We start from the raw sequence: 25380 nt of genomic DNA on the forward strand, positions 1-25380 counted from the left end.
ATTTATGCAGGTTTTCAATTGTAAAAATACCAATTGGGTCTTTAAAAGGCCTTTATATACTTCGGAATTTGGTTGTAAACTTGGCTTGAAATTCAGCACAAGGCAGGGATTCAAAAGGGCTGAGTTTCTGAATTCTCCAAAGAACTTCATTTTGGGGTGGATTTACTTGTAAGACGATGCCAGATGTAGCAGCCTTCTTCAGAGGAAGAGTTCAGACTGCTTTATTTAGTGGTTTTTGAAAGTGTTCTTTTTGGGGATTCAGTTTCTTTACATGTTTACAACGTTATTGGGGGTAGTGATGATGCAGGCCTCAAGTCATCACAGGGATTTCCAGAGTTCAGTGGAATTGAGATGTGGGTCTGTCTTTTTGGACGCCCAGCTTGGGCCACCTGGTGCAGTTCACAGCCCCAGCCCCTATGGGGTTTCCCACCCTGAGCTCATTGGAAGACACCGGCCTTGCTTAGAAATTAGACCAATGGCCAGGTCTGGTGGTACAGGCCTGTAGTCTTGGCTACCTGGGAGGCTGAGGCGGGAGGATCACTTGAGCCCAGGAGATCAAGGCTGCAGTGAGCTATGAACGCGTCACTGCACTCCAACCTAAGAGACAGAGCAAGACCCTGTCTCAAAAAAAAAATGAAAAAGAAATTAGACCAGTGTTAATATCGAAGATCCAGAACTCCAGTCAGATTTATAATTTTGTTTGTAATCAAAATTTCTGGATAGGATTTCTAGAAAATCCCAACCTGTGGAGTTGTTTCGTACAATTTGATAAGAGGCCTGGACTGGCCGGGCGCGGTGGCTCAAGCCTGTAATCCCAGCACTTTGGGAGGCCGAGACGGGCGGATCACGAGGTCAGGAGATCGAGACCATCCTGGCTAACACGGTGAAACCCCGTCTCTACTAAAAATACAAAAAACTAGCCGGGCGAGGTGGCGGGCGCCTGTAGTCCCAGCTACTCCGGAGGCTGAGGCAGGAGAATGGCGTAAACCCGGGAGGTGGAGCTTGCAGTGAGCTGAGATCCGGCCACCGCAGTCCAGCCCGGGCTACAGAGCGAGACTCCGTCTCAAAAAAAAAAAAAAAAAAAAAAAAGAGGCCTGGACTGTTGTGGACTTCTCCCTCAAGCTAATAAACTGTTCCAAAGCTGAAGAAAGGAGGCTTTTGTTTGAGAACCCTGATAGCATTCGAGTGTTGGAGCCTGACATTCCCAACTAGGATAGAATAGCCCAGCAGCTTCTTAGCTTTCTCCTTCTCCAGCCTCCTCTTCCTCCTCCTCCCCACCTCCTCTTTTTATGCACACATTCCCTTCTTCTTTCTCTTTATTCAACCAAGTTAATTGCAAGGCTTGATCATGGAATTAATGAATGACTAGAAAATCATCTCAGTTTTTAAAATTCAACAAAAAATTTCTCAACAACTAAGTGTCCAAGAAGACAGAATCTACATACAAGGACCTCTTAACCTTGTGCAAACACAAAACTGTCTTACACTCGCATGCTGGGCTGTGTCACCTGTGTACTTGTGGATATATGAGCCACCTGGAGCTAATACATAAACTTGTTAATAGTGAGATATATGCACAGAAAGTGCTTGCCACCAAGTGACAATATGGCTGCTTACTCACCCTGCATCTATAGAACCATGGAGTGCTACTCAAAACTCCAGGAACTATTGACTTTGAACTGAAATAAATGAAATAAACAAACCTGTGCCTAAGTAGAGATCAATTTTCCAGCCTCTAGCTTTTTTATCACATTAGAACTAAATTATCAAGGGCCAGATATCTCTAAAATTTCTGATGGATTTTGTAATTTTTTTTCTTCTTTAGTGAAAGTTCCATTTTGTTGCTAAAAGCCATCTTTGAAAGAGGGTTCAGGCCGGGCACGGTGGCTCACGCCTGTAATCCCAGCATTTTGGGAGGCAGAGGCAGGTGGATCACGAGGTCAGGAGATCGAGACCATCCTGGCTAACACGGTGAAACCCCATCTCTACTAAAAATACAAAAAATTAGCTGGGCGTGGTGGCGGGTGCCTGTAGTCCCAGCTACTCAGGAGGCTGAGGCAGGAGAATGGCGTGAACCCGGGAGGCAGAGCTTGCAGTGAGCTGAGATCGCACTACTGCACTCCAGCCTGGGTGACAGAGCGAGACTCCATCTCAAAAAAAAAAAAAAAAAGAAAGAGGGTTCAAATTCCACAGTGTGTCAAACGAGCATCCATGTGCCAGGTATGGTGCCAGATGCTTTACATGCATCAGGTTCTATAGTCCTGTGAGTTGGGAATTGTTACCCCCACTCCTTGTGCATACAGAAACAAGTTCAGAAGTATAGAAATGTGCCCATGGTCACTTGTCTTGACCAGCCTCCAAGCTCTCTCCTCTTCTCCACACCCAGTGTGACAAGGAACTTGCTAGACCGAACGCAAGCAAGTGAGCGTGGTTCCAGCCAGTCACTGTCTACTGGGCACTCGCTGTGTGCCAGGCACTGGGCCAGGCTCTGGGAGCCAAAGGCAAATAAGGCGTGGCCTCTGCTTGGCCTTCAAGGTCCCCGCCTGCCTTGTCTGACTTTCCCCTGGCTGCTCCCCAATTCCCATCCTGGACTCCTGCCAGGCTGTGCACCTCTACAGATGTGTCACTGTCTGCTGGACCACAAGACAGAGGCATGGAGGCAGGACGTGAGGGATGTTATGTTCAGGGAGCCGTGGAAGGTCCCTGCAATTGGGCCCTGCATCAGAACATGTTAGCAAGTTAGCTTGTGACCAGGTGGAAAAAGGCATTGCCTGCCTTATGAAGGAGGCTTTGGGCTTTATCTGGAGGTCACTGTTAGCCCTTCGGAGCATAACCATTATTTCCTCAGGGCTTGGCAGCCAACAGCCCCAAATAATGTCCTGAAAACTTTAATGCCTCAACTCTGGTGACTCCTGGAGCGCACTTCATAATGGCAGGACCCTTACCCATCTCCCCCACCAGTCATGCCTCTGACAGTTATTTCTGGGGGCCCATAGGGACACTTCCTGTTTGCATCCACAGCCCTCTCATGGTCTGGGCCTCCTAGCAAATTCAGAGCCAAATCCCAGTGTGTCTGCAGGTTCAGTATATGTCAGGGGCATGGGTCAGCTCCCTAGGGCAACACGGAATGGTGTTTAAAGCTCAGGATTCTGGAGGAACAATGCAGGACTGGGGTCTGTGCCCCCAGGGACTAGGCCCTAACCCTGGCATGAATGAAAACTAAATACTAGAAGCTCATTGATTCTGTGTATGTGTGTGTGTGGTGGGAGGGGAGTTGAAAGAGACTGTGGCTGTCGTGTCGGCCTTAGCTGGAGCACCCTCGGACTAAAATCTCTGAACCTAGAGGCAATATGACAAGGTTGGTGGTATTGTAGGTGGCAGGTTGTTGGACTAGAGATGGGAGGTGGGGAAACGGTTAGGAGGCTATTGCAGAAGTTCTAGGAGAAAAGAACAGTAATCTAAACAGTGGGGATTCGAATGGGGATAGGTAAAAGAATCAGGAATTTTTTAACCAATGGAAGCCGATTCTGAGGGTTCTAGTTTGGGTAATGAGGGCAGAAGAGATGCCAGTGACTGGGCAAAAGGGCAACGATCAGGCTTTGCAGAGGGGATGAGTTCTGTTTATCCATATTGACATCTGAGCTCTAATGCGCATTCCAGTATATATCCCTACCAGGCACTGACCCTAAGGGCTAGAGATGGAGATCTGGGCATTGTCAGTACATTTCAAAAGACTCTGACCTGTGCCTTCAGCCCTGACCCCATCCAGCCCATTGCTCTCACTGCAGCCAGATTGACCTCTTTGAAAGCATCTTTTTGTATACCTGTTGCCTTCCTGGGCAAAGATTTTCAGTGACTCTGACTTTCTGGAGTATGATGGTCTAAACCCTCAGCCACCAATGTTGGGCTGCCCTCAGCCAGTCCTTGCGTTTCTGGATCAGGACTGCTTTGGTCACAAGTGACAGGGATTCCACTCATACTAGCCTAGCTCACAAGAGGAGTTTGCCGGCTGATGTAATCAGCTGGGGCTTAGGGAGGTGCATGCTAGGGGTCACTTTCCATCTTTTGCTCCTCTTCTCTTTGCTTGCTGGTTTGATTCTCTCAGCACTTTGTTCTACCTGGCAGGAAACACGGGTGTGAAGCAACTTCCATGCTTCAAATCTCATGATGTTTTCACTGGAGTGGGATAGAGTACCTTCTTCACTCAGTACCATCTAGAAAAATCCCAGGAAGAACTCTGATTGGACCAATTTGGTACAGGAGGACTTCCTGGGCCAACTAGCCATGGTCAGGAAGGTGGGGTCAGAACCACATGCTTGGAGTGAAGATGGGGCTCTCCTGGGGGGTGGCGGGGTTGCTGGATGATTATAAAATACATAACATACCATTGTTATGCCTTCGCATGCTTTAGCTGCCTCCTCCTAGCCAGAACCTTCTAGCCAAGGCCAGCTCTGTGTGTCTTCAAAAGACACAAGGAAATGTCTCTTAGCTCAAATGTCCCAAATACCCTTCCTATCCCTGTCCTTAAGTTTTATCCTCACGGTCCAACCCTGGTTCTCCAGACTTCTGTCCTCCTCCCATCTCCATGAAGCTGTTTCCAGGACACTCCTGGCCACAGTGACTTTTCTCATTTTTCCACAGGGAAAACCAAAGGACAAAGAGGTGGGGTAACTTGCCCCAGCTGCCGAGCTGGGAGGGACAGGGAGCAGATGGCAGGACAAACAGTATGCTTCTAGAGCTTGGGGTGTGTTAAACCGTTTGTGTGTCATCTTCCAAGGAGACTGTGCCTTCCTTGAGTGCAGGGACAAGGGCATCCATCCCCCACCGGCAGCCAGATGCTGGCAACTGTTTGGTCATGACAATGGATGGCCATGGCCTCCTCAGCCTCTTTCCACCCTCGTTCCTAGGCCTGGGGAAGAGTCTTTCCTGCCGATTTGCACAATTTAAAATCCTGTGGGAACTAGGAAGCCTTTCTTACAGGCAGGGATAGAGTAAAATAATTATTAATTATAATGCAGATGCCATCTTTTTGAAATTCTGCTGTCTCCTACATGCGAATGAGTGTCCCCAGCCTCCTCTGAGCGTTTCTGACAGATCCCCCAAGTGCACCCCTCCCCTCCCCTGTCTTCAGAAGTCGAATCTCCTGCACCTCCAGGGCCCATTGTTGTGCCTGATTTGAAATGCAGGCTCTGATGCTCACGCAGGAGACCCCAGCTCCATTCCTCCCATGCCGGAATGGCTTTTCTTCCTTGGAGAGCTGCTGAAATGTGGGTTTCTGCATTAATCGAGGTTCCCAGCACGTTCGCGGACCTGGCTCTGCGCCTCCAGAATGTGTTTTCCAATCATCTCCTGGGCCCTGGCTATTCCAGCCTGTCAAGACTGGACTTGCCAGGGCCATGTGGGGCTGCAGAGATGTGCTTTCCAGATTCAGAGTGATATTTATGATTTTTTGGAGCCAACCCCAGCAAGCTAGGACCAGCCCTCTCCGTGTAACCCAGCAGAGGTGCTGGGCCAGGCGGGCAGTGAGTGAGGATTGAGGAAACCCGTGGCAGGCAGCCTCCAGGCACTCCGCAGGCTCCAGGCTGCTTTCCTTAACTGCTTCCCTCCCAAACACCTGCCTCCTTCAGCCTCCTGCGTCAGACCTTGAACAGGAAGCCTGCTTATTTTACAGAAACAGATTAGTAGCATCCTGATATGAGTCTATTATGACAATTAACAGTGCTATGTGCCAGGGATGTTCTTAGTGCTTTCCAGATGTTGACCCATTTAATACTTTAACACCTCATGACATATTATCATGCCCATTTTGTAGATGAGGAGCCTGAGGCTCTACAGAGTTAATGTCACGTGCCCGAGGCCACACAGCAGGTGCATGGCACAGTGGCCTGTGGATTGAGGTGGCTCTTAAACACCTTGCTATAACACTTTTTGATATGAGGGCTATTAAAATGCTGGGGATAGGAAAGATGTAGCTAGACTCAGATTTTCATGAAAAGCATCAATTATAGTAACTTATTAATTTTCTAACTATCCTGCAATTTGGTTGGACAAGACGGGGCATCATCCACTCCCTACATTTGCCCTGTTTGTCACTTTACCTACATCTCATCTCAGACCCCAGTGCTAATGACTGGGACAAACATGAACATTTCAAAGTGGGGCCATGTGAGTGGGTGACCATGTACAGTAGTTACTAACTCTCCCTCCCTTCTTTTCTTTCTTCCTCCTGAAGGTATACTTATTATTTATGTACATAGTACCTTATCTTACTCTCCCTGTCCCTCTAAAAGGACTACTCAAATTTCTCGAAGCACAAGATATGGGCCCTGCCTGCACATTTGTCTCATTGTGGTCTCATCACGGTTGTGGGTGGATTTGGTCCCTGGAGTGAAGCTGGCAAGACCCGTGGGCACGATGTTCTTGATCCAAAGCCCAGCAGCATCCCTCCCTCCGGAGGCTGAGCCCACAGCTGCTGTGTGGGGTGAGCTCAGGATGGCTGGAGCCTCTGCTGAGGCAGCGAAAACCAACCTTGTCTCTCTGACTCCTCCTCTGCTGCCACCTCCTTCCCTTCAAGACAAAATGCTGGAAAAACAAAGAATCAGATGCCTTCTAGGAATGAGGTTCAAACTCAGGGGCAAATGTTAGAGAATTTAATCTTGGAGAGAGAGTTGTATTACTAGATAATGTAATCATTATTAACGTTTATTGCATTTATGTGAGCAAATGATTATTCACAAGTTACCTTGCTCTGCCTGGCAGTTGAAGAAAACGTACAGTCCAGAGGGCCACAGTCCTGCGTTCACACTCAGTGTCAGCTTTCTAAGAGAGCACAGCCGTGTTACTCATTCTGGGTGCCACAATGCCTACTGTCCCTTGCTGACAGAGGGATTGAGGATGACTTGAGTCCAGCCCGTCCTTAAAGCACACTGAGTTCAGAAGATGTCTACAAATGTGAAAGAGCTGGAAAGGAGCTAGGAGAAAAGGCTATGGGAACTGGGGTGGATTTGAACGATGTGCTTGTGTCTGTTTTCCCAAGATTGGAAGCAGTTGGAATACCTAGGACCTGACACCTTATTCTATCTCTTCTCATAAATCATTCTGGGCTATGCAAACAACAACAATGCGTGTGAATATTATGTGAGTGAATACAGTACTAATCTTTTCTGCCCTTCCCTTACAAAGGTAGTCTGAGGAAGGGCAGGAGGATTCTTAGGGCATTCATAGAATAAATTAGAACTTAGATCAATTAGAGGACACTGATAGCCACACAGAGGGGATGAAACCTTTGCTGAAGGCAGAGGCTCTGTTGTGTTACCTTAAATTGCTAGAATTTGCTTCATAGCCAAGTCCCAAAAACTAGCCTATGCTATGAACAAAATGGTTGCATTCCAGGGAGAAATCCAAATTCTTCCCACATGGCAGCAGAGAAGTGGAAGGATACACTGTCACCAGTAATTCAGGTTGTATGTGGGAAGCCTACAGAATTCTGCCAAATGTTACAGACATGCATGACCAGTCCTATGAGGCAGGAATCTCATTTCTGGTCCCCTAGAAGCACAGATATCAATCACAGTGTTCTCAGAAATACAGATGGATACATTTTGCCACAATTTGTTATATGGTCACCTCTCACTAACCTGTGGGGTTTACAGTCCATCAAAGTACTTATCTATAGTGGCAAAATCCCAGTTGGGAGATCCAGATCTCATAAAATACAGGCAGCTGGGAAAAATAATTGCATTAATATATGTGACAAAGGCAGTAGTGAAAGTTCTAGAAGGTTTCCACTCCCAAAATAACCACTATTTAATCATGAGGTGGGCATATGGGGTGATCCTTTTGAATTGCTTTCTTCAGTTGTCTGGCAGACTTGTCTGCATCATCTGCTAAGGCAGAGGCTCCCTGCAGTATATTCGAGCCCGCCCTCACTGGCTGGAAATGGAAAGCCTTTTGCAATTGCTTCTTCACTCTGGGTTTCCCTCTCTGCCTCCCTCCCTCCCTCTCATTTTCTTCCCTCTCTCTTTCCCTCCTTCCCTTTTAAAATACAAGTCTAGGCAGTTGTGTAACCTTCAGACTTTTCATAAATTATGCAAGAGCTTAAGGGCATACTTTTTGAAGTCTGGTCTTTCATTCCAAATTATTTGAGAGCATCAATCTTAATATCTTCATTTCTCTCTCTCTCTAGGTACTTTCCTGTAGTACCCTACCTCCTATAGTACCCTGCAGGATTCCCTCTCTGGAGTCTACGGGGGAAAGAAAAATAATTTAGAATTTTTCTGTTCTTCTGTTAGTAATATGGACAGAAGTAGCAAGAGAGTTGATTTTATATTTTTTTGTAACTAGTTTAAAAGCATTATCTCAAAACCTGGAATAAAAGATTGATGCATATAAAGTGCTAATAATAATAATAATAATAAGCCTTGCAGTTATGAGCAGAGCTGAGAAAGGAGCCGGGGAGAGGGAGAGGTGGCTGAGTGTTAGGACATCAGGGAGGAAGGAAAATGCAAAGATAAATATGGAAATAGCTTCTTGGATATAAGCAAATAAATTTTCAATAAAGAACCGTGCAAGATCTGCTGTATGTTTTCAGATCTCCACATTTTCAGAGCTCAGACCAAAAAGTGGGCCCAGGGTGCAGCACAAGGGATTTAGGCTAAGCCTGCAGACTGCCTGTCAGGGTGACTCAGTGGGGGTCAGGTCACAATATGGGTTAGGATTTAGTTCAGCCGCCAGTGACAGGAACACCCACCAATCACAGGTGTCCATAAAGTAGATCACCTAGAAGACCTGGAGGCTGGCGGCCCAGGGCTGGTGTGTTGGCCCCACAGTCATCAGGGACCCAGCCTCAATCAGACCTTCCACCCAGCCATTCCTAGGTGTGGCTCCCCACTCATGGTCCAGAATGGTGTTGAGGCTCCAGCCATCGCATCTCAGCTCCTTGGTCAGAACTGAGTCCTGTGGCCACATCTCCCTGGAAGAGACAGAGATTGAGGAATGTGGTCTTTTGGCTGAATGGCAGCATGCCCAGTGAAAACAGGGCTTCAAATAACTTGAGAGAGAAAGAGAGAATCTCCCTAACTAAGCAAGGTCAGCATCTTTTCTCATCCTGGGGTATTTGTTTACTAAATACCCAGTGCCTGATGTTTTCAGGCATTGCTCAAGGGCGGTGGGGAAAAAGTAAATGGATTTCTGTTTTCATGAAACTTACGGTCTAGTGGGAGGCGAGACAGACAATAAAAGAACAGTAAAGCGTGGCCGGGTTGACAGCCTGCATTCCACACTCAAGCTGTCTTCAGATGAAGCTGCACAATATTAATAATGGAGCGGATGGTGTCAAACATCACCATCTAAAGCCTGTAGGCACCCTGGACAGCCAGCGTCAGCATCTCTTTGATGCAAATTCCATCTTCAGACACTCCCCAGTGAGTGTCTGCCCAGTGAGAAGAGGAAGAGGGAGAAGTAAACACGTAGTAAGCCAGGGCCCCGTTTAAAAATCAGCCTCTAAGTGACTCTTCAGCTAACTTGCCTCATGGGCCAATGTGCAAAGAAACACTAGAGGATAAGAATCTAGCCCTAAAATTCCAGGGTTTTTTTTTTGGGGGGGGGGGGGGGTGGGGTGGAAAAGGATTTGGAGCTATTTCTTTGCTGAGGTGCAAAGTAGTATAATAGGCCGGGCATGGTGGCTCACGCCTGTAATCCCAACACTTTGAGAGGCCGAGGTGGGTGGATCGCTTGAGCCCAGGAGTTTGAGACCAGCCTGGGCAACATGGCAAAACCCTATCTCTAAAAAAAAAATTACAAAAATTAGCCACGCATGGTGGCACGTGCTTGTAGTCCTAGCTACCAGAGAGGCTGCGGTGGGAGGATCGCTGGAGCCCAGGAGGCCAAGGCTGCAGTGAGCTGAGATTGCGCCGCTGTGTTCTAGCCTGGACGACAGAGTGAGACTCTGTCTCAAAAAAATAAAACAAATACACATTTTTAAAAAGTGGTGTGATAAGTAATAATTTTGTGGCTCCCTTGGGGGTTTGAAAGGCAAGCTGGGAAACTTGGGAAAACCACAGGGACACAGCCTTTTTCTGCTCATGGGACCTTCAGCAAGCGGTTCCTGGTCAGCAAGCCTGGTCTTGCTGGGAACTGGGCAGGTTTCCAGGTTCAGTTCACATGTTGTAAGTGGGCGTGGCTCTAAATTAAACCTGGAACCACTGCTGCCCACCTAGCGCTCCCTGCCGTGGCCGCTGTGCAATGCCGCAGACTAGTGATTCTCAAACATCTGAGGTGAAGGACCAGGGTTGTCTTTTTAAATTTGTTTCAGTTTCCTATCTGTCATAAAAATGAAATATTAGAAACGTGAAATAAAGACATAGACTTCTGTTATTAGATTCAAGAGACATAAAATTGCTCTGTCCATTTGCCCTAAAAGTTTCTAAAGACGGACTCAATTCCTGAACTTGAGTTTACCAACAGCAAAGAAGTCAGGGCCATCGCTACCAGCCCAAGGATTCTGCTTTGGGCCTCACTGCCCAGAGGCCCAGTATCTAAGGCCAGAAGGGAACAGCTGCCCTCCCCACGCTATGTCAGGACAGTCCTGAAGGAGAATGAGGAAGCTCTCCGCTGGGAAGAGAGCAGCCTGGGCTGCTGTGTCCTGCCACCTGTTCACCTCTCTGGCCCTTCCTGCCCAGCTGCTTGAGTAGACTGGTAAAAGGAACCTCTTGGTGGACTCTCCTACCATAGTCCCCATGTGCAGGTGAAAATTTTATTACATGGTTGCGGCCAGAGAAACGAAAGGTCACAGCTCTTTGTAATCATTATCTAGGCTCCCCTACCTGAACGCAGGCTTTAGCATAACTGGTTGGATTAGTGAAGCAGGCGGTCACCTCCAGCTGGCATGGCCTGGTGTGGCCTGGGCAGGGTGAGCTCATGGTTGACTCTGTGTTGCAGTTCTCCAAGGAGAGGCACATCATGGACAGGACCCCCGAGAAGCTGAAAAAGGAGCTGGAGGAGGAGCTTCTGCTGAGCAGCGAGGACCTGCACAGCCATGCCTGGTACCACGGCCGCATCCCCCGACAGGTACCTGGTCTTGTCCCTTCCAGCACACACAGGGCTGCTCTCAGGCAACATACAGACTGATGATCTGCAGGGCCCCACTTCGAGGCCACATGGGAGGAAGCTCCTGTGTAACCAAAAACAGATACTCTAAAAATGACTTCATTTAGACCCTTCTCTAAGAAGACCTTGGGAAGAGCTGAGGTCAAGAACCCAAAGCACACATCCACATGTTCAGGAAGTAGAGGGACAGCCAGCACTCCTGGGGTCTGCAAGCACAGAGCTGTGGGAGGCAGCAGCCACAGGGTCAGCAACCGGAAGAACTAGGAGGGCAGGGTATGGCCCAGGTAATTGAACTCTTGGCCAACTGCCAGCAGCCTCAGACCATTTTGCAGCCCCTCCTTCTCAAGGCAGTGGCTTAGCTTCGGGAAGAGAGAGGGCGGTGGCCCAGACCAACAAGGCTGCCTCTGGCCCGGTGAGCTGGCAGTTATTCACACTCTCCATGGCTTCCCTGCTGGATCCTGTGACCAGAGGTGGGGAAGAAGGGGAATTAAACCCATGACCACAGACTCGTGGCCCAGAATATACTGTGCGATCGTCATTTGGGTGATTGCCATGAATAATGTTTTTTCATTTAATACTGTAAAAATTGAAAAATAGAGTAAGTCTGCAGAATTGAGGCATAGAATTTCCCTTGGGTTTTTATTGTAAACCTGATCTGGCCAATCATTAACCAAGGACAACATGACAGGAAATGTGTGGACAGGGGCTGGGGGGAAGGGCATCATGTCTTAAGTTTTTTTTTGTTTTTTGTTTTTTTTTGAGACAGAGTCTTACTCTATTGCCCAGGCTGGAGTGCAATAGCATGATCTCAGCTCACTGCAACCTCTGCCTCCTGGGTTCAAGCGATTCTCCTGCCTCAGCCTCTCCAGTAGCTGGGATTACAGGTGGCCACCACCACGCCCTGCTAATTTTTATATTTTTAGTAGAGACAGGGTTTCACCATGTTGGCCAGGCTGGTCTCGAACTCCTGACCTCAAGTGATCCACCCACCTTGGCCTCTCAAAGTGCTGGGATTATAGGCGTAAACCACTGCGCCCAGGCTTTTTTTTTTTTTTTTTTTTTTTTTTTTAATGTAGCAGATTTCTTGGCACAATCAAATAAATAATTATTATTCTGACTTTTCTTTAAGTTTAAAATTGATTGTAGAAAATATACATAGGAAAAAGAAGGAAATTAAACTCTTATCCATAATTCTCCTCATAATTCTCCTGGGGATAACCATGATGAATACTTTTGTGTACAGACATCACCCCAGGCTTTTCGAAATCAAGTATGAGATCGTACTGCATATACTTTTTTGGTAGCCCATTCTACTCACTCACTGTGTCCTGGGATTTTCACCCACTGTAGAATATTCTTCTGCACCAGACTATGTTGTATGTCTGTCCACGGTATGCATGCACCACAATTTATTGGACACGTAGAGTGTTTCTAATACTTTGACCAACATCCTTTGTGATTGCTATGTTCATACCTACAATTATTTTCACAGGCTCAATTCTAAGAAATGAAATTTCTATGTGAAAACATTTTTAAGGCAAAGATGCAATTTTAAAGTAACCATGGTAGCCTACTCTTTTGAGCTAGCAGAAGTATACTGTTGATCAAATATTGGAATGTCCCAGAAAAATTGTCAGAATTATAAAACTGATGACTATCACCACTGTCCATCTGCTTATCATGGTCATCAAATTTGTTTACTACTAGCCATGAGTATTAATTTTCAGTGATAAATCGTTCCAAACTGGATAACTGAACACTATAACCATAACCATAATAACAAGTTATTGCTAACATTTTAGCCCCTTAAATCTTTATAGCCATTCCGTAGGTAATATTATCATTTGTGTTTTTCAGATGATGTAAGTGAGCCACAAGGAGATTATGTAATTTGTCCAGAGTCATACAGCTGAGCCAGGATGCAAACCCAGGTGGTCAGGCTACAGGAACAGCCAGGCTGTACCATATTATAAATTCTCCAGTTGCTATAAGCAGCAGCATCATGCTAGTTAACTATTTTTGAGCATCCACCGTGTTCCAGCGCTTGCATATGTTATGTATACAAATACGTAACCCTCATAGTAACTGTAAGATGGACCCCAGCCTGACTTTGTTCCAGGCCTCCTAGCCAGTAATTGGTGTGTCCAGAATCCATACCCTAGTCCTGCATGCAGAGTCCTCCTCCCCATTGGCCAGGCCTGGAGAGGGGCATCTTAGGAGAGGGCCCCGAGGACAACTTCTAGACACCAACAAAGACCTTCTTTCTCCTCACTCCACTTGTTGGGGAGGGAAAATCAGGCCTGCCAGGCACATGTTTTCTCATTTCTTATTTCCTGTTGCATTACGTCATTCAGGTCCGTATAAACATCATGTTCTTGTGACACCTCCCCAACCACCCTATTTTACTGGACAGCCCTCATCCCCTCCCCAGCACTCCCTGCCTCCTTTCCTGGTTCACTTTTTCCCTGACCTTACAACTGGCGTGCATAGCTGTTGGTTATTTATCCTCACTCAAACAGAAGCTCCCACCAAAACCAGGAGCTCCATAAGCTGGGCTCTTCGGTGCCACTGTCACCACTGCATCCCCTGAGCCTGCAGTGGTTCTTGGCACGAGTAGGTGGTCAATGAACAGTTCTTAAATGAATGATTGGATCTCCTATGAATTTGGTATTTGAAAAACTAAAGAACTGGCCCAAGAAGAGACATAGTAGCATTGTCTTCTGTTGGCCCAGAGAAGTGGGTAGCCATAAGCTTTTGGAAGGAATGTGAATTTGCCTTTCCTACCCCTCACTCACCTTTTTGTCCCAAAGGTGTCGGAAAACCTTGTGCAGCGAGATGGCGACTTCCTAGTTCGTGACTCTCTGTCCAGCCCTGGGAACTTTGTCCTGACCTGTCAGTGGAAGAACCTCGCTCAGCACTTCAAAATCAACCGGACAGTTCTGCGGCTCAGCGAGGCCTACAGCCGCGTGCAGTACCAGTTCGAGATGGAGAGCTTCGACTCCATCCCTGGCCTGGTGCGCTGCTACGTGGGCAACCGTCGGCCCATCTCCCAGCAGAGTGGCGCCATCATCTTCCAGCCCATCAACAGGACGGTGCCCCTGCGGTGCCTGGAGGAGCGTTATGGCACCTCCCCAGGCCAGGTCCGGGAGGGCAGCCTCACCGAGGGAAGGCCAGACGTGACCAAGAGGCTGAGCCTCACCATGGGTGGCGTCCAGGCCCGAGAGCAGAATTTGCCCAGGGGAAACCTCCTCAGGTAGGTCAGGGCCTCCTCCTCAGGACTATGAGGGGCGCCGGGGGTGCCCAAGGTTAGTTAGGCAGATGAAAAATTCATCATGGAACAGAGAAATAAAAGATGTTAATAGGAATGCTGACTGTTCACGGAATAGCAGTCATGAGGCAGTGCACGATCAGCTCCTAGCCGAGCAGGGCCAGCAATGAATGGTACAGGAGCTGAGGAAGGATTGTGGGGGCACTTACAGGGGAGACCTTGTGAAGGGGGTAGGCTTAGGCTGGTCTGATGGCTGGGGGAAATTTGGATAGATGCTGCAAAAGGCAGGGGGTGTTCCAGGTGGGAGGCACAGCATGGGCATAAGTGTGGGGACAGAAAATGTCATGAAGAGCTTGGAGTGAGTGTGCTGATGGGGCTGGAACAAAGGGTCTGTGCAAGGGACCCGTAGCAGTCGGCTTAGGGAGGTAGCCCCAGCCAAATCATGGGGGCCTTAATGCCAGGTGCAGGGCTTTGAGGGAGCTGCACAGATTCAGCATAGTGAACACGGTGTCCTAAGAATAGAAATGGACAGCGATGTACTGGGGGCGAGGAGTGAGACAGGAACAGGAAACCCAGTTACTGAGTCATGGAGGGCCCTGGCTGCAGGCATGGAGTGAAGGGAGAGTTGAGAGATGCAGGAGCCTGGCCTCCCAGGACTCTTCTGGACGTGGTAGAGTCAGAGGAGGGCACATTGGAGACCACAGGAGTGACCAGGAGGGAGGGCACTGTGGAGGATAAAACACACTTTTTCTTTTTTTTTTTTTTTTTTGAGACGGAGTCTCGCTCTGTCACCCAGGCTGGAGTGCAGTGGCCGGATTTCAGCTCACTGCAAGCTCCGCCTCCCGGGTTTATGCCATTCTCCTGCCTCAGCCTCCGGAGTAGCTGGGACTACAGGCGCCTGCCACCTCGCCCGGCTAGTTTTTGGTATTTTTAGTAGAGACGGGGTTTCACCGTGTTCGCCAGGATGGTCTCGATCTGACCTCATGATCCGCCCGTCTCGGCCTCCCAAAGTGCTGGGATTACAGGCTTGAGCCACTGCACCCGGCCAATACACACTTTTTCATCTGAGCTGGAAGACTGTGGGTTTGTTGAGTGCCAGAGTCCAGCAGCAGTTTTGGGGTCCAGGTGATGAGTTAGGGCTGAAAACTTAAATTAGGGCTTGGTCCACATGGAAAGGGTGGTTCACTTGATGAGAACAGATGAGATGTCTAAGATAGGAGATGCGGAGAGCATGGGGGCTGTAGTCTGAATCACAGGGAATTGGGGGAGAGAAGGATTCAGGGCACTTGGTGGAAAATCAGGGCTTCAAAACCTCCCTGATCCTAGGCACGCAGCTGTCAAATGTCAGCGATGGTGGGCTGCATTTGTATAGGGCGGATCTTTCATGGAGCTCAGAGTCTTTGTGCATATTATCTAAAAGCACTGGGAAAGGACACGAGGGAAAAGGCAGGCGCCAGAACACAGATCCAGTCCAGCCCCTCAGTCACACAGCAGCCTGAGCTGTCTCCCAGCTTCTAATCTTATGCACGTAAACCAACATGTTTTATTCTACTTGCTGGTTTTCTTTTTGGTCCATGAGGAAATGTCACAAACTGTCATTTCTATAGTGCAAAACTTCGGGAGAAAAATACAGGACTCTGTGTGGAATGCAGATGACAGCTGTGTGCTGCCTGGAGGCTCTGGCACATGCTAGTCAGCATCTGGCTGGGGACCTGGTAGCCAGGCACAAATGCTGGTTCCACACTGGGCAACTGTTCAATCATGGGCAAGCGACTTGACCTTCCTGGGCCTCACCTTCTTTATCTGGAAAGATGGAGCTTGTGAGGTGTACATGATTTAATATATGCAAAGTGCTCAGAACAGTGCAGGCACATAGGAGGTGCTAGGGAAATACTCGTGATAATTATTATCTGGAGGGGAGCAGAATGTCAGACTCAGACCCAGCACAGTGGCTCACAACTGTAATCCCAGCACTTTGGGAGGCTAAGGTGGGCAGATTGCCTGAGCTCCGGAGTTCGAGACCAGCTTGGGCCACATGGTATAACCCCGTCTCTACAAAAAATATTAAAATTAATATAAGGAGCTCAAAAAACTCTATAGGAAAAAATCTAATAATCTGATTTTAAAAATGGGCAAAAGATTTGCTCTTTTGAGAAATGGGTGTTTCTCAAAAGAAGACATACAAATGGGCTGGGCACGGTGGCTCACGCCTGTAATCCCAGCACTTTGGGAGGCCGAGGCAGGTGGATTACCTGAGGTCAGGAGTTCAAGACCAACCTGGCCAACATGGAGAAACTCCATCTCTACTAAAAATGCAAAAATTAGCCAGGTGTGGTGGTGCACGCCTGTAGTCCCAGCTATTAGGGAGGAGAATTGCTTGAACCCAGGAGGCAGTGAGCCAAGATCATGCTGCTGCAGTGGCAAACAGTCATATGAAAAGGTGCTCAACATGGTCATCAGATAAATGTAAATCAAAACTATAACGGATATCACCTTACCCCAGTTAAAAAGGCCTATATCCAAAAGACGGGTAATAACAAATGCTGGTGAGGATTGTGGAGATAAGGGAACCGTCTTACACTGTTGATGGGAATGTAAATTAGTACAGCCACCATGGAGAACAGTTTGGAGGTTCCTCAGAAAACTAAAAATTGAGCTACTATATGATCCAGCAATCCCACTGCTGGGTATATACTCAGAAGAGTGGAAATCAAAGAGATATATCAAAGAGATAACCTGCACTATGTTTGTTGCAGCACTGTTTACAATAGCTCAGATTTGGAAGCAGCCTAAGTGTCCATCAACAGCTGAACAGATAAAGGAAATGTGCGTATACACAGTGGAGTACTATTCAGCCATAAAAAAATGAGATCCTGTCATTTGCAACCACATGGATGGAATTGGAGGTCATTATGTTAAGTGAAATAAGCCAGGCACAGAAACACAAACATCACATGTTCTCACTTATCTGTGGGATCAAAAAGTCAAAACAATTGAATTCTTGGACACAGAGAGTAGAAGTATGGTGGGCCGGGTGCGGTGGCTCACACCTGTAATCCCAGCACTTTGGGAGGCCGAGGCGGGTGGATCATGAGATCAGGAGTTTGAGACCAGCCTGGCCAACATGGTAAAACCCCGTCTGTACTAAAAATACAAAAATTAGCTGGGCATGGTGGCGCGTGCCTGTAATCCCAGCTACTCAGGAGGCTGAGGCAGGAGAACTGCTTGAACCAGAACCTGGGAGGCAGAGGTTGCAGTGAGCCAAGATCACGCCATTGCACTCCAGCCTGGGCAACAAGAGTGAAACTCTGTCTCAAAAAAAAAAAAAAGGATGGTTAGCAGAGCCTGGGAAGGGTAGTAGTGGGTAGGGAGTCAGGGGTGGGAGGGAGGTGGGGATGGTTAATGGGTACAAAAAAATTTGGAAAGAATCAGACCTATTTGATAACACAATAGGGTGACTATAGTCAAAACAACTTAATTATATATTTTAAAATAAAGAGTGTAATTGGATTGTTTGTAACTCAAAGGATAAATGCTTGAGGGCATGGATACCCCATTCGCTATGATGTGCTTATTTCACATTGAATGCCTGTATCAAAAGATCTCATGTACTCCAGAAATATATACACCTATGTATCCACAAAATTTTTTTAAATATAAAAATTAGATGGACGTGGTGGTATGTGCCTGTGGTCCCAGCTATTCGAGAGGCTGAGGTGGGAGGATTGCTTGAGCCTGGGAGGTTGAAGTTGCGGTGAGCCATGACCATGCCACTACACTGCAGCCTGGGCAACAGAGCGAGACCCTGTCTCAAAACAAACAAAAAATCAGGGCAATTGCAAGGAGGGAGGCAAGATCTGATATTCAGAAATCCTCCTTTTCATAGTAATAGGATTGGACTTGAGATCCCTTACAGTGTTACAAGGGGTACGTTTTCTTCTGTTTCCTTTGGGAGGGATTGGCTGCTGAATGGTTGAAGCAGGGAATTAATGTCATGCACAGAGTGGGAGTGTATTCGGCAAGATAACAGAACCACTGCTGTGGGGAAGGCCTTCTAGTTGGCCCTGAATGAGCCTAGTTTAAAAACTTTCTAAGATAAGAAATGAAAAAAAGACTAAGAAAGTCTCTAAGTCAACAAGTCAGGCCTAATAGAGCCACTTTTCTGTTTGCCCTTTGGAATGCAGATCCTCCTAGAACTTGTCACCACTTTGTACAGGCAGCACGCCCAGAAATGTTTAAGTGGGAGGAGGGGAAAAGATGGCCTGTGGCCTGCTGCCCTGCCCCAAGGTCCTTCAGTGGCTGGCTCCCTTATGCAGCTCTGGCCAGGTGCCACCTGCCCTGACGTGGGTCCTGCTAGTTGGCTGGCTGGTGGCCTGCCCTGGGCAAAGGTGTGTGCTCACAGGCAGGTTGCATTCCAAGCCCTGCCGTTCTGGCCCCTGGAGTCCAGCTGCAGTGGTCACTGCTTCAATATCACTTCTCAGGAGTCATTTCCTTTTGTAATTTGCCCTCAGTCTTGCCTTATCTTCGAAAGGTTGCTGGAATTTCTCTGTTGCTCGGAGTTTGGGGGTGTTTTGATTTGTTTTTTCTTTGGTGCTTGTAAAGGTAGGAAAGAACTTCATGATTTCTGTAACATAAGAATGTTTTGTGCTTATGGGAAGGCCAATTAGAGTTCATGACAACTTGGCTGGTGCAGTGCCTCCGTCTCTAGCTAGGGAGATTCTGGTGCTTGGTGTTGGAGAAATTCCCAATTTGAGTTGGAAAGGGACAGAAGGAATAACAGCGAGTGTGTTAAAAGTTACCTTCCACCTTTTCCTTGTGTGGTTATGCAGCGTGCCTCCCAACTGCTGCTTGGTGACCATGCCGGTGCCTTTCCCAGCTCAGCAGGAGGAGGCTGTGTGGGGGGTCCCCCCAGAGCAGCCAGGAGGTTGGGGATGGCAGCCTCCCCAGGCAGTCCTGCAGGTTATTTGGGGGATGCTGAGATTTGCACCAAAATGGAAGTTTCCCCACAGCTTCCTTCCTAACTGTAACACTGTGGAGCATGTGGAAAATGCATGTTAGTTAGGCAAGCCATTCCCTCCGGGCCTGTAAGTAATTTTGGGCTCTGTTAAAAGTCCACATTCCAGTTCATCAGATTTTCCCGGGGAGTATCGTAAAACTTTTACCCTACTCTGTTCAACAGGATGGAACGGCCCAGGGGAGGCATCCTAAGACTTAGCTGCATTGGTCATGGGGACAGGGGGATGGAGCACACGCAGTCGTATATTAATCACCCCATCAGTAATTTGTTTCTCCAGCAGACATTCCTGTACTTTTAGGGTATGCCGTAGCACTCTCGTTCTGAGCAGTTTTCTTTCTTTTTTGTTTAAGTTCCCATGGCATTGCCTAAAGGTTTTAGTTTACACTTTAATACATGTTTCCATCCTATTTGTCTTTTGCTTCAGAAACAAAGAAAAGAGTGGTAGCCAGCCAGCCTGCCTGGACCACATGCAGGACAGAAGAGCCTTGTCCCTCAAAGCCCACCAGTCAGAGAGCTACCTGCCGATTGGTATGTTTCGGGGAATTTCAGGGAGAACGTCAGTGTGACCCTGGTTTCCTTCAAGCTGTTACCCTGCCCCGTCTAGTCATCTCATTTGAAACCGACACTTGCCTCAGCTTGCAGCCTGAAGGGGAATGGGTTTGCAGAATTATATCCAGCTGGGAAGCGCTGAGCTAGACACTGTATGCCAGCTTTTAGGCCTCGTAGCAAGCCTTCAGAGTAGGCATGATTATTGCCATTTGACAGCTGAGGAAACTGAGGCACAGACGGGTTAAGTAACTTGTCCAGAATCACCCAGCATTTGAACCCAGGTGTTCTGATTCAGGCCCATTTGAAAACTGGTGGACTTCATGACAAATGAGCCCTACTCCCTTTTCCCGGGCGGGCGGGCGGGCGGGTGGGCGGGCGGGCGGGTGGGCGGGCGGGTGGGTCCTGGGGCTTTTGGCAGAACAGCTGTCCAGGCCAACTCCCCTTCCCCTCCATTCTGCTTTCAAGGCCGGAAGAGTGATAAGGTATGGGGTGTGGGGAGACCTACCAAGCAGTTACATTTGTAGGACGGGGGGTTGTTTTTCATTATTTTCATAACTGACTTTCCCTGGGACCACAAAGGGATTTTCCTAATACCCCGGCATAAGCTACTTCCGTGTGGGTTGCCCCAACGTCTTTTCTCCCTTCCCTGTCTCCAGCTCTCCCTTGGAAGCTGGCTGGGATCCATCCTTTGACAGTGGCGTTTTAGGTGGCTAACGACTTCTGTTTCTTAGGGCAAGATTACATTATTCGTGCCCTCCTCACTCATATATTTTATCATTCTGACTGTCCGAGCCTTCTATGACCATACAACAACGTTTGTAGCCCAGGTGTCAGCAGTCCCCGGGATTTCGAATTGTACCCAGGAGTGTGGGATGGGGCAAGCCCAGCCCAGCCCTCACAATGCTGTAGACTCCGTGAGATTGGGCGTGGGACAGTCACACTGACTTTTCTTTTGGAAATGAAAATGAAAATTGAAACCCAGGGGCATGAACGGAGGGCCGGGCAGCTGCCGCTCTGGTGTTGTTTGTTTTATATTCTCCACACAGATGAGCTTTCTCTCACCTTTTCTTATCGCCCACAGGCTGCAAGCTGCCACCTCAGTCCTCAGGTGTGGACACAAGCCCCTGCCCAAACTCACCCGTGTTCAGGACAGGAAGCGAGCCCGCCCTGAGCCCAGCAGTTGTTCGGAGGGTCTCCTCGGACGCCAGGGCTGGGGAGGCGCTGAGGGGATCAGACAGTCAACTGTGCCCTAAGCCGCCCCCTAAGCCCTGCAAGGTGCCTTTCCTCAAGGCTCCCTCGTCTCCCTCTGCCTGGCTCAACTCAGAGGCCAACTACTGTGAACTGAACCCAGCGTTTGCCACAGGCTGCGGCAGGGGAGCAAAGCTACCTTTATGTGCCCAGGGAAGCCCCACAGAACTGCTCACAGCCAAGCAGAATGGGGCACTAGGTCCCCGGAACTCTGGCATCAACTACTTGATCCTTGATGATGATGACAGGGAAAGACCTTGGGAACCTGCGGCAGCTCAGACGGAGAAGGGGCAGTGGGACAAGGGCGAGTTTGTGGCGCCCCTCCTGGAGACTGTCTCCTCCTTCAGGCCCAATGACTTTGAGTCAAAGTTCCTTCCCCCTGAGAATAAGCCCCTGGAAACAGCAATGTTGAAACGTGCAAAAGAACTGTTCACCAACAACGACCCCAAGGTCATCGCTCAGCACATACTGAGCATGGACTGCAGGGTAAGAGCTGAGGGTCCTGGCGCTGTTCTGGCTTTTCAAGGTTTGGTAAGAGCTGGTAGTCCCGGTGCTCCTCTGGCTTTTGTAGGTTTGGAATGAGAGTATCCATCTGGCCTCACTCTGCCTCACCCATTAGGAAAGTCCGAAGATAACACCAGCATGGGAATTTATTTAAGGGGTGGGAACCACAAGCTGGGACAACCTTTGCCCAAGCAGGAAGCTTATAAAATTCATCTCAGACAGAGCGATGGCGGGCTGCTGCCGTGGGTGGGGGCCGCCCTCTTCTCCCACCCATCCCTGCTGGCGTCAGCAGCTGCAACAGAATCCTTCTCACACCTGGTGCTTATTTAAAAACTACCCCCTTGCTGGGCGCGGTGGCTCACGCCTGTAATCCCAGCACTTTGGGAGGCCGAGGCGGGAGGATCACGAAGTCAGGAGATCGGGACCATCCTGGCTAACACGGTGAAACCCCGTCTCTACTAAAAATACAAAAAATTAGCCGAGCAAGGTGGCGGGTGCCTGTAGTCCCAGCTACTTGGAGGCTGAGGCAGGAGAATGGCGTGAACCCAGGAGGTGGAGCTTGCAGTGAGCCGAGATGGTGCCACTGCACTCCAGCCTCGGCAACAAAGCGAGACTCCATCTCAAAAAAAAACTACCCCCTTGCCTCAGCTCCATCAGAACTGGTAAAGCCAAAGCTATAGGAGAGTAGACTGTAGATGAAAATGTAGTTTCTGGAGTAGCAGACCTTGGTTATTTTTATTACATTATACTTATGCATTACATATTTATTACTAAAATGATCTTTAGTATAAACATCTTTAAAGCTACGTTTTAAAAATAATCCTTCCTCAATTTAGAAAAATTCTAAAATGGCCAGGCATGGGGGCTGATGCCTGTAATCCCAGCACTTGGGGAGGCCAAGGTGGTGGATCACCTGAGGTCAGGAGTTCAAGACCAGCTTGACCAACATGGAGAAACCCCGGCTCTATTAAAAATACAAAATTAGCTGGGTGTGATGGTACATGCCTGTAATCCCAGTAACTCTGAAGCTGAGGCAGGAGAATTGCTTGAACCTGGGAGACAGAGGTTGTGGTGAGCCAAGGTCGCACTATTGCACTCCAGCCTGGGCAACAAGAGCAAAACCCTGTCTCAAAAAGAAAAGAATTCTAAAATACAGATTAAAAGATAAAATTAAAATCACACAAAATCCAGTTTCCTGGAGATCACCATTGTCAGCATTTGGTTTATGCAAAAACATTATTTTTTTTCTCTATAAATGTATAGGTATAAATAATTGCATGCATAATATTTATTTGCCGCAGAAATGGCACAGGTCTCTACATACTATTCTAAACCCTGAACCTTTCATTGACCAAGGTGACTGTCTTTCCACGTGATTAAATATTTACACCGTCACCTTTTTTTTTTTTTTTTTTGGAGACAGGGTCTCACTCTGTCACCCAGGCTGGAATGCAGAGGTGCGTTCGCAGCTCATGGCAGCCTTTGCTTCCCGGGCTCAAGTGATCCTCCTGAGTAGCCGGGACCACAGGTGCATGCCACCACACCTAGTTAACTCTTTGTATTTTTTGTAGAGATAGGGTTTTGCCATGTTGCTCAGGCTGGTCTTGAACTCCTGAGCTCAAGTGATCTGCCTGCCTCGGCCTCTCAAAGTGCTGGGATTACAGATGTGAGCCACCGCGCCCAGCCCATCACCATTTTTTTGCAGGAAACATTTATTTTACATGTGAGTGACTTTTGTCCATAGGTGGTTCCAAAGCAACCACATCCTGAAGAGAGATTAAGTCACTTTTTCGGATCTGTGGGGATTCGTTTTAGGCCCTTCAGTGGCTAGCAAAATCCACAGAAGCTTGCATTCCTTCTATAAAATGGCATAGTATTTGCATATAACCTATGCAATCCTCCTGTATACTTTAAACCATCTCTAGATTACTTATAACACCTAATACAATATACATGCTTTGTAAATAGCCATTATACTGCGTTGTTTAGCAAATAATGACAAGGAAAAAAGTCTACGTGTTTCATACCAATGCAGGTTTTTTTTTTTTTCCTGAATATTTTTGATCCTCCTTTGGTTGAATCTACTGTTGCAGAAGCCATGTATAAGGAGGGCTGACTGTATTCTAGACATCAGGTGGTGTCTCAGGCGACGGTGGGCTCGGTCCACCTTTTCATATAAAGAGGCTGGTTCCTGGGCATTTGAAGCCCTTTTTTTATTTGTAGCTCAGTGAAGTCAATTAGCCTCAGATGTCAGGGCTTACTTAGGAACGGGGTTTTCCTTCCTATGTGTTGAATCATGGCAAGAAGTCCAGTCTCAGCGCACTCCTGCAGGAGCGCCAAAGTTGATGGAGGGCTCCCCCAAACAGGCTTGAGGAACTTTAGGCAGCTGCTGGCCATCCTGGAGTAAACAAGGCCCTTGCTGACAACAGAACTTGAGGGATGACTCAGAAACCAGAGTAACTCATTGCCCAGGCCTAGGAGGTGGGGCTGAGGGTGCACTTCTGCTGGGCAGGCCCTGAGAAGAGAGCCAGGGCTGCACTGGAAGAACAAGGGCCTGCTGCACTTTTGGCCGGATGACCTCGGGCAGTGCTCCCAGGTAGTCACGCAATTTGCAGAGTTAGCAGAGTTATCTAGACCTCACTTCAAAGCGAGCTTAACCTGTTTGGGAGGTAAGAGTAGTGAGGATTTCTGTTCTTGTCAGGCACACTGGGCCCTGGATCTGAGAGCAGAACCATGTCAGCGGGCCAGGAGGGAGACTCTGGCCTGGTATGAACCTGCGTGGGTTCTCCATGGAGGAAGCTCCTTGTAGAAACAGGCCTGGGTTTACAGAACAGCCCAATTCCCAGGGGAATGAATGCTTCCTGTGACTCTGGGCAGGGCATAATGATCCTCTAGGTGGAGGAGAGATGCCTGCCTGCCCGCCTGCCCACCTGCCCTTGGCAGGAGGTCTGGGACCTGCCCACTACCTTTGGTAGCCATGAAACTAGACCCCGAGGATGGTCTCAACTGAAGAATGCAGTCTCCCTGGCTTGCTGTGGCACGTTTTGTCCCCCTAGTGGGGCCTCACTCCCATGTCTGCCTGCAGGCACCCCTGGACAAGGGGCTGGATGGGCTCCCCAGGCAGCGAGCAGGAGCCAGCCTGGATTCTGTCCAACCAGCCCTAGGGCAGGGCCATGTTGAAACTTCCTTCTTCCCCGTCTCTCAAGAGCGGACCACGATTTCCATATTATCTTCTGGAACCACTGACTTCCAAGCAGGCACAATCAGCATCTCTAAGAGGGAAATACACAATCTGTTGTTTCCCACCCCAGATGCAGTGGCAGCCCAGACGGGGCCACCCGGAAGCTGAGAGCAGGCTCTGGCTAGCATCTGGGTCCCGCGTGCTGGTTCCCAGCCATGAGGGCAGACGCCCAGATAGGCCATCAGGATAGTGGGTGGTCCTAAGAGCCCTCCAGGCTCCCTGCCCTGCTGTGTCCATGCCCCCACCCCCCAAGGGCCTGGTTAGGAGCCACTGAGCCTCTCCCACCATGCACAAGGTCTTTGCCTGTAGCTAGAAGTGAGGTCCAGTAGTGAAGTGCTTGGCCCAACTGAGCCTGAATCCTGCCTCTGCCACATCAGCTGAACAGCCTCCCCTTCTCTGCCTGTCTGTAAGGAATACAGCTACCCAGGTGGTTGGCAAGGACTAAAT

General features: G+C 48.5%; 1 protein-coding gene across 5 annotated transcripts in view; it reads left to right on the plus strand.

The window, feature by feature from the left end:
• BCAR3 (BCAR3 adaptor protein, NSP family member) overlaps nucleotides 1-25380 on the plus strand; it is a 282586-nt gene that overhangs the window by 241944 nt on the left and 15262 nt on the right. For all 5 annotated transcript variants that reach the window (XM_073008566.1, XM_007977913.3, XM_007977912.3 and 2 more), the window contains 4 exons: nucleotides 10939-11067; nucleotides 13917-14359; nucleotides 19816-19919; nucleotides 21022-21674. In XM_073008566.1, coding sequence (XP_072864667.1) covers nucleotides 10939-11067; nucleotides 13917-14359; nucleotides 19816-19919; nucleotides 21022-21674 — 1329 coding nt within the window. The remainder of the gene's footprint in view (nucleotides 1-10938; nucleotides 11068-13916; nucleotides 14360-19815; nucleotides 19920-21021; nucleotides 21675-25380) is intronic.

This window comes from Chlorocebus sabaeus, chromosome 20 (genome assembly GCF_047675955.1).
Source record: "Chlorocebus sabaeus isolate Y175 chromosome 20, mChlSab1.0.hap1, whole genome shotgun sequence".
NCBI classification, from domain to species: Eukaryota; Metazoa; Chordata; class Mammalia; order Primates; family Cercopithecidae; genus Chlorocebus; species Chlorocebus sabaeus.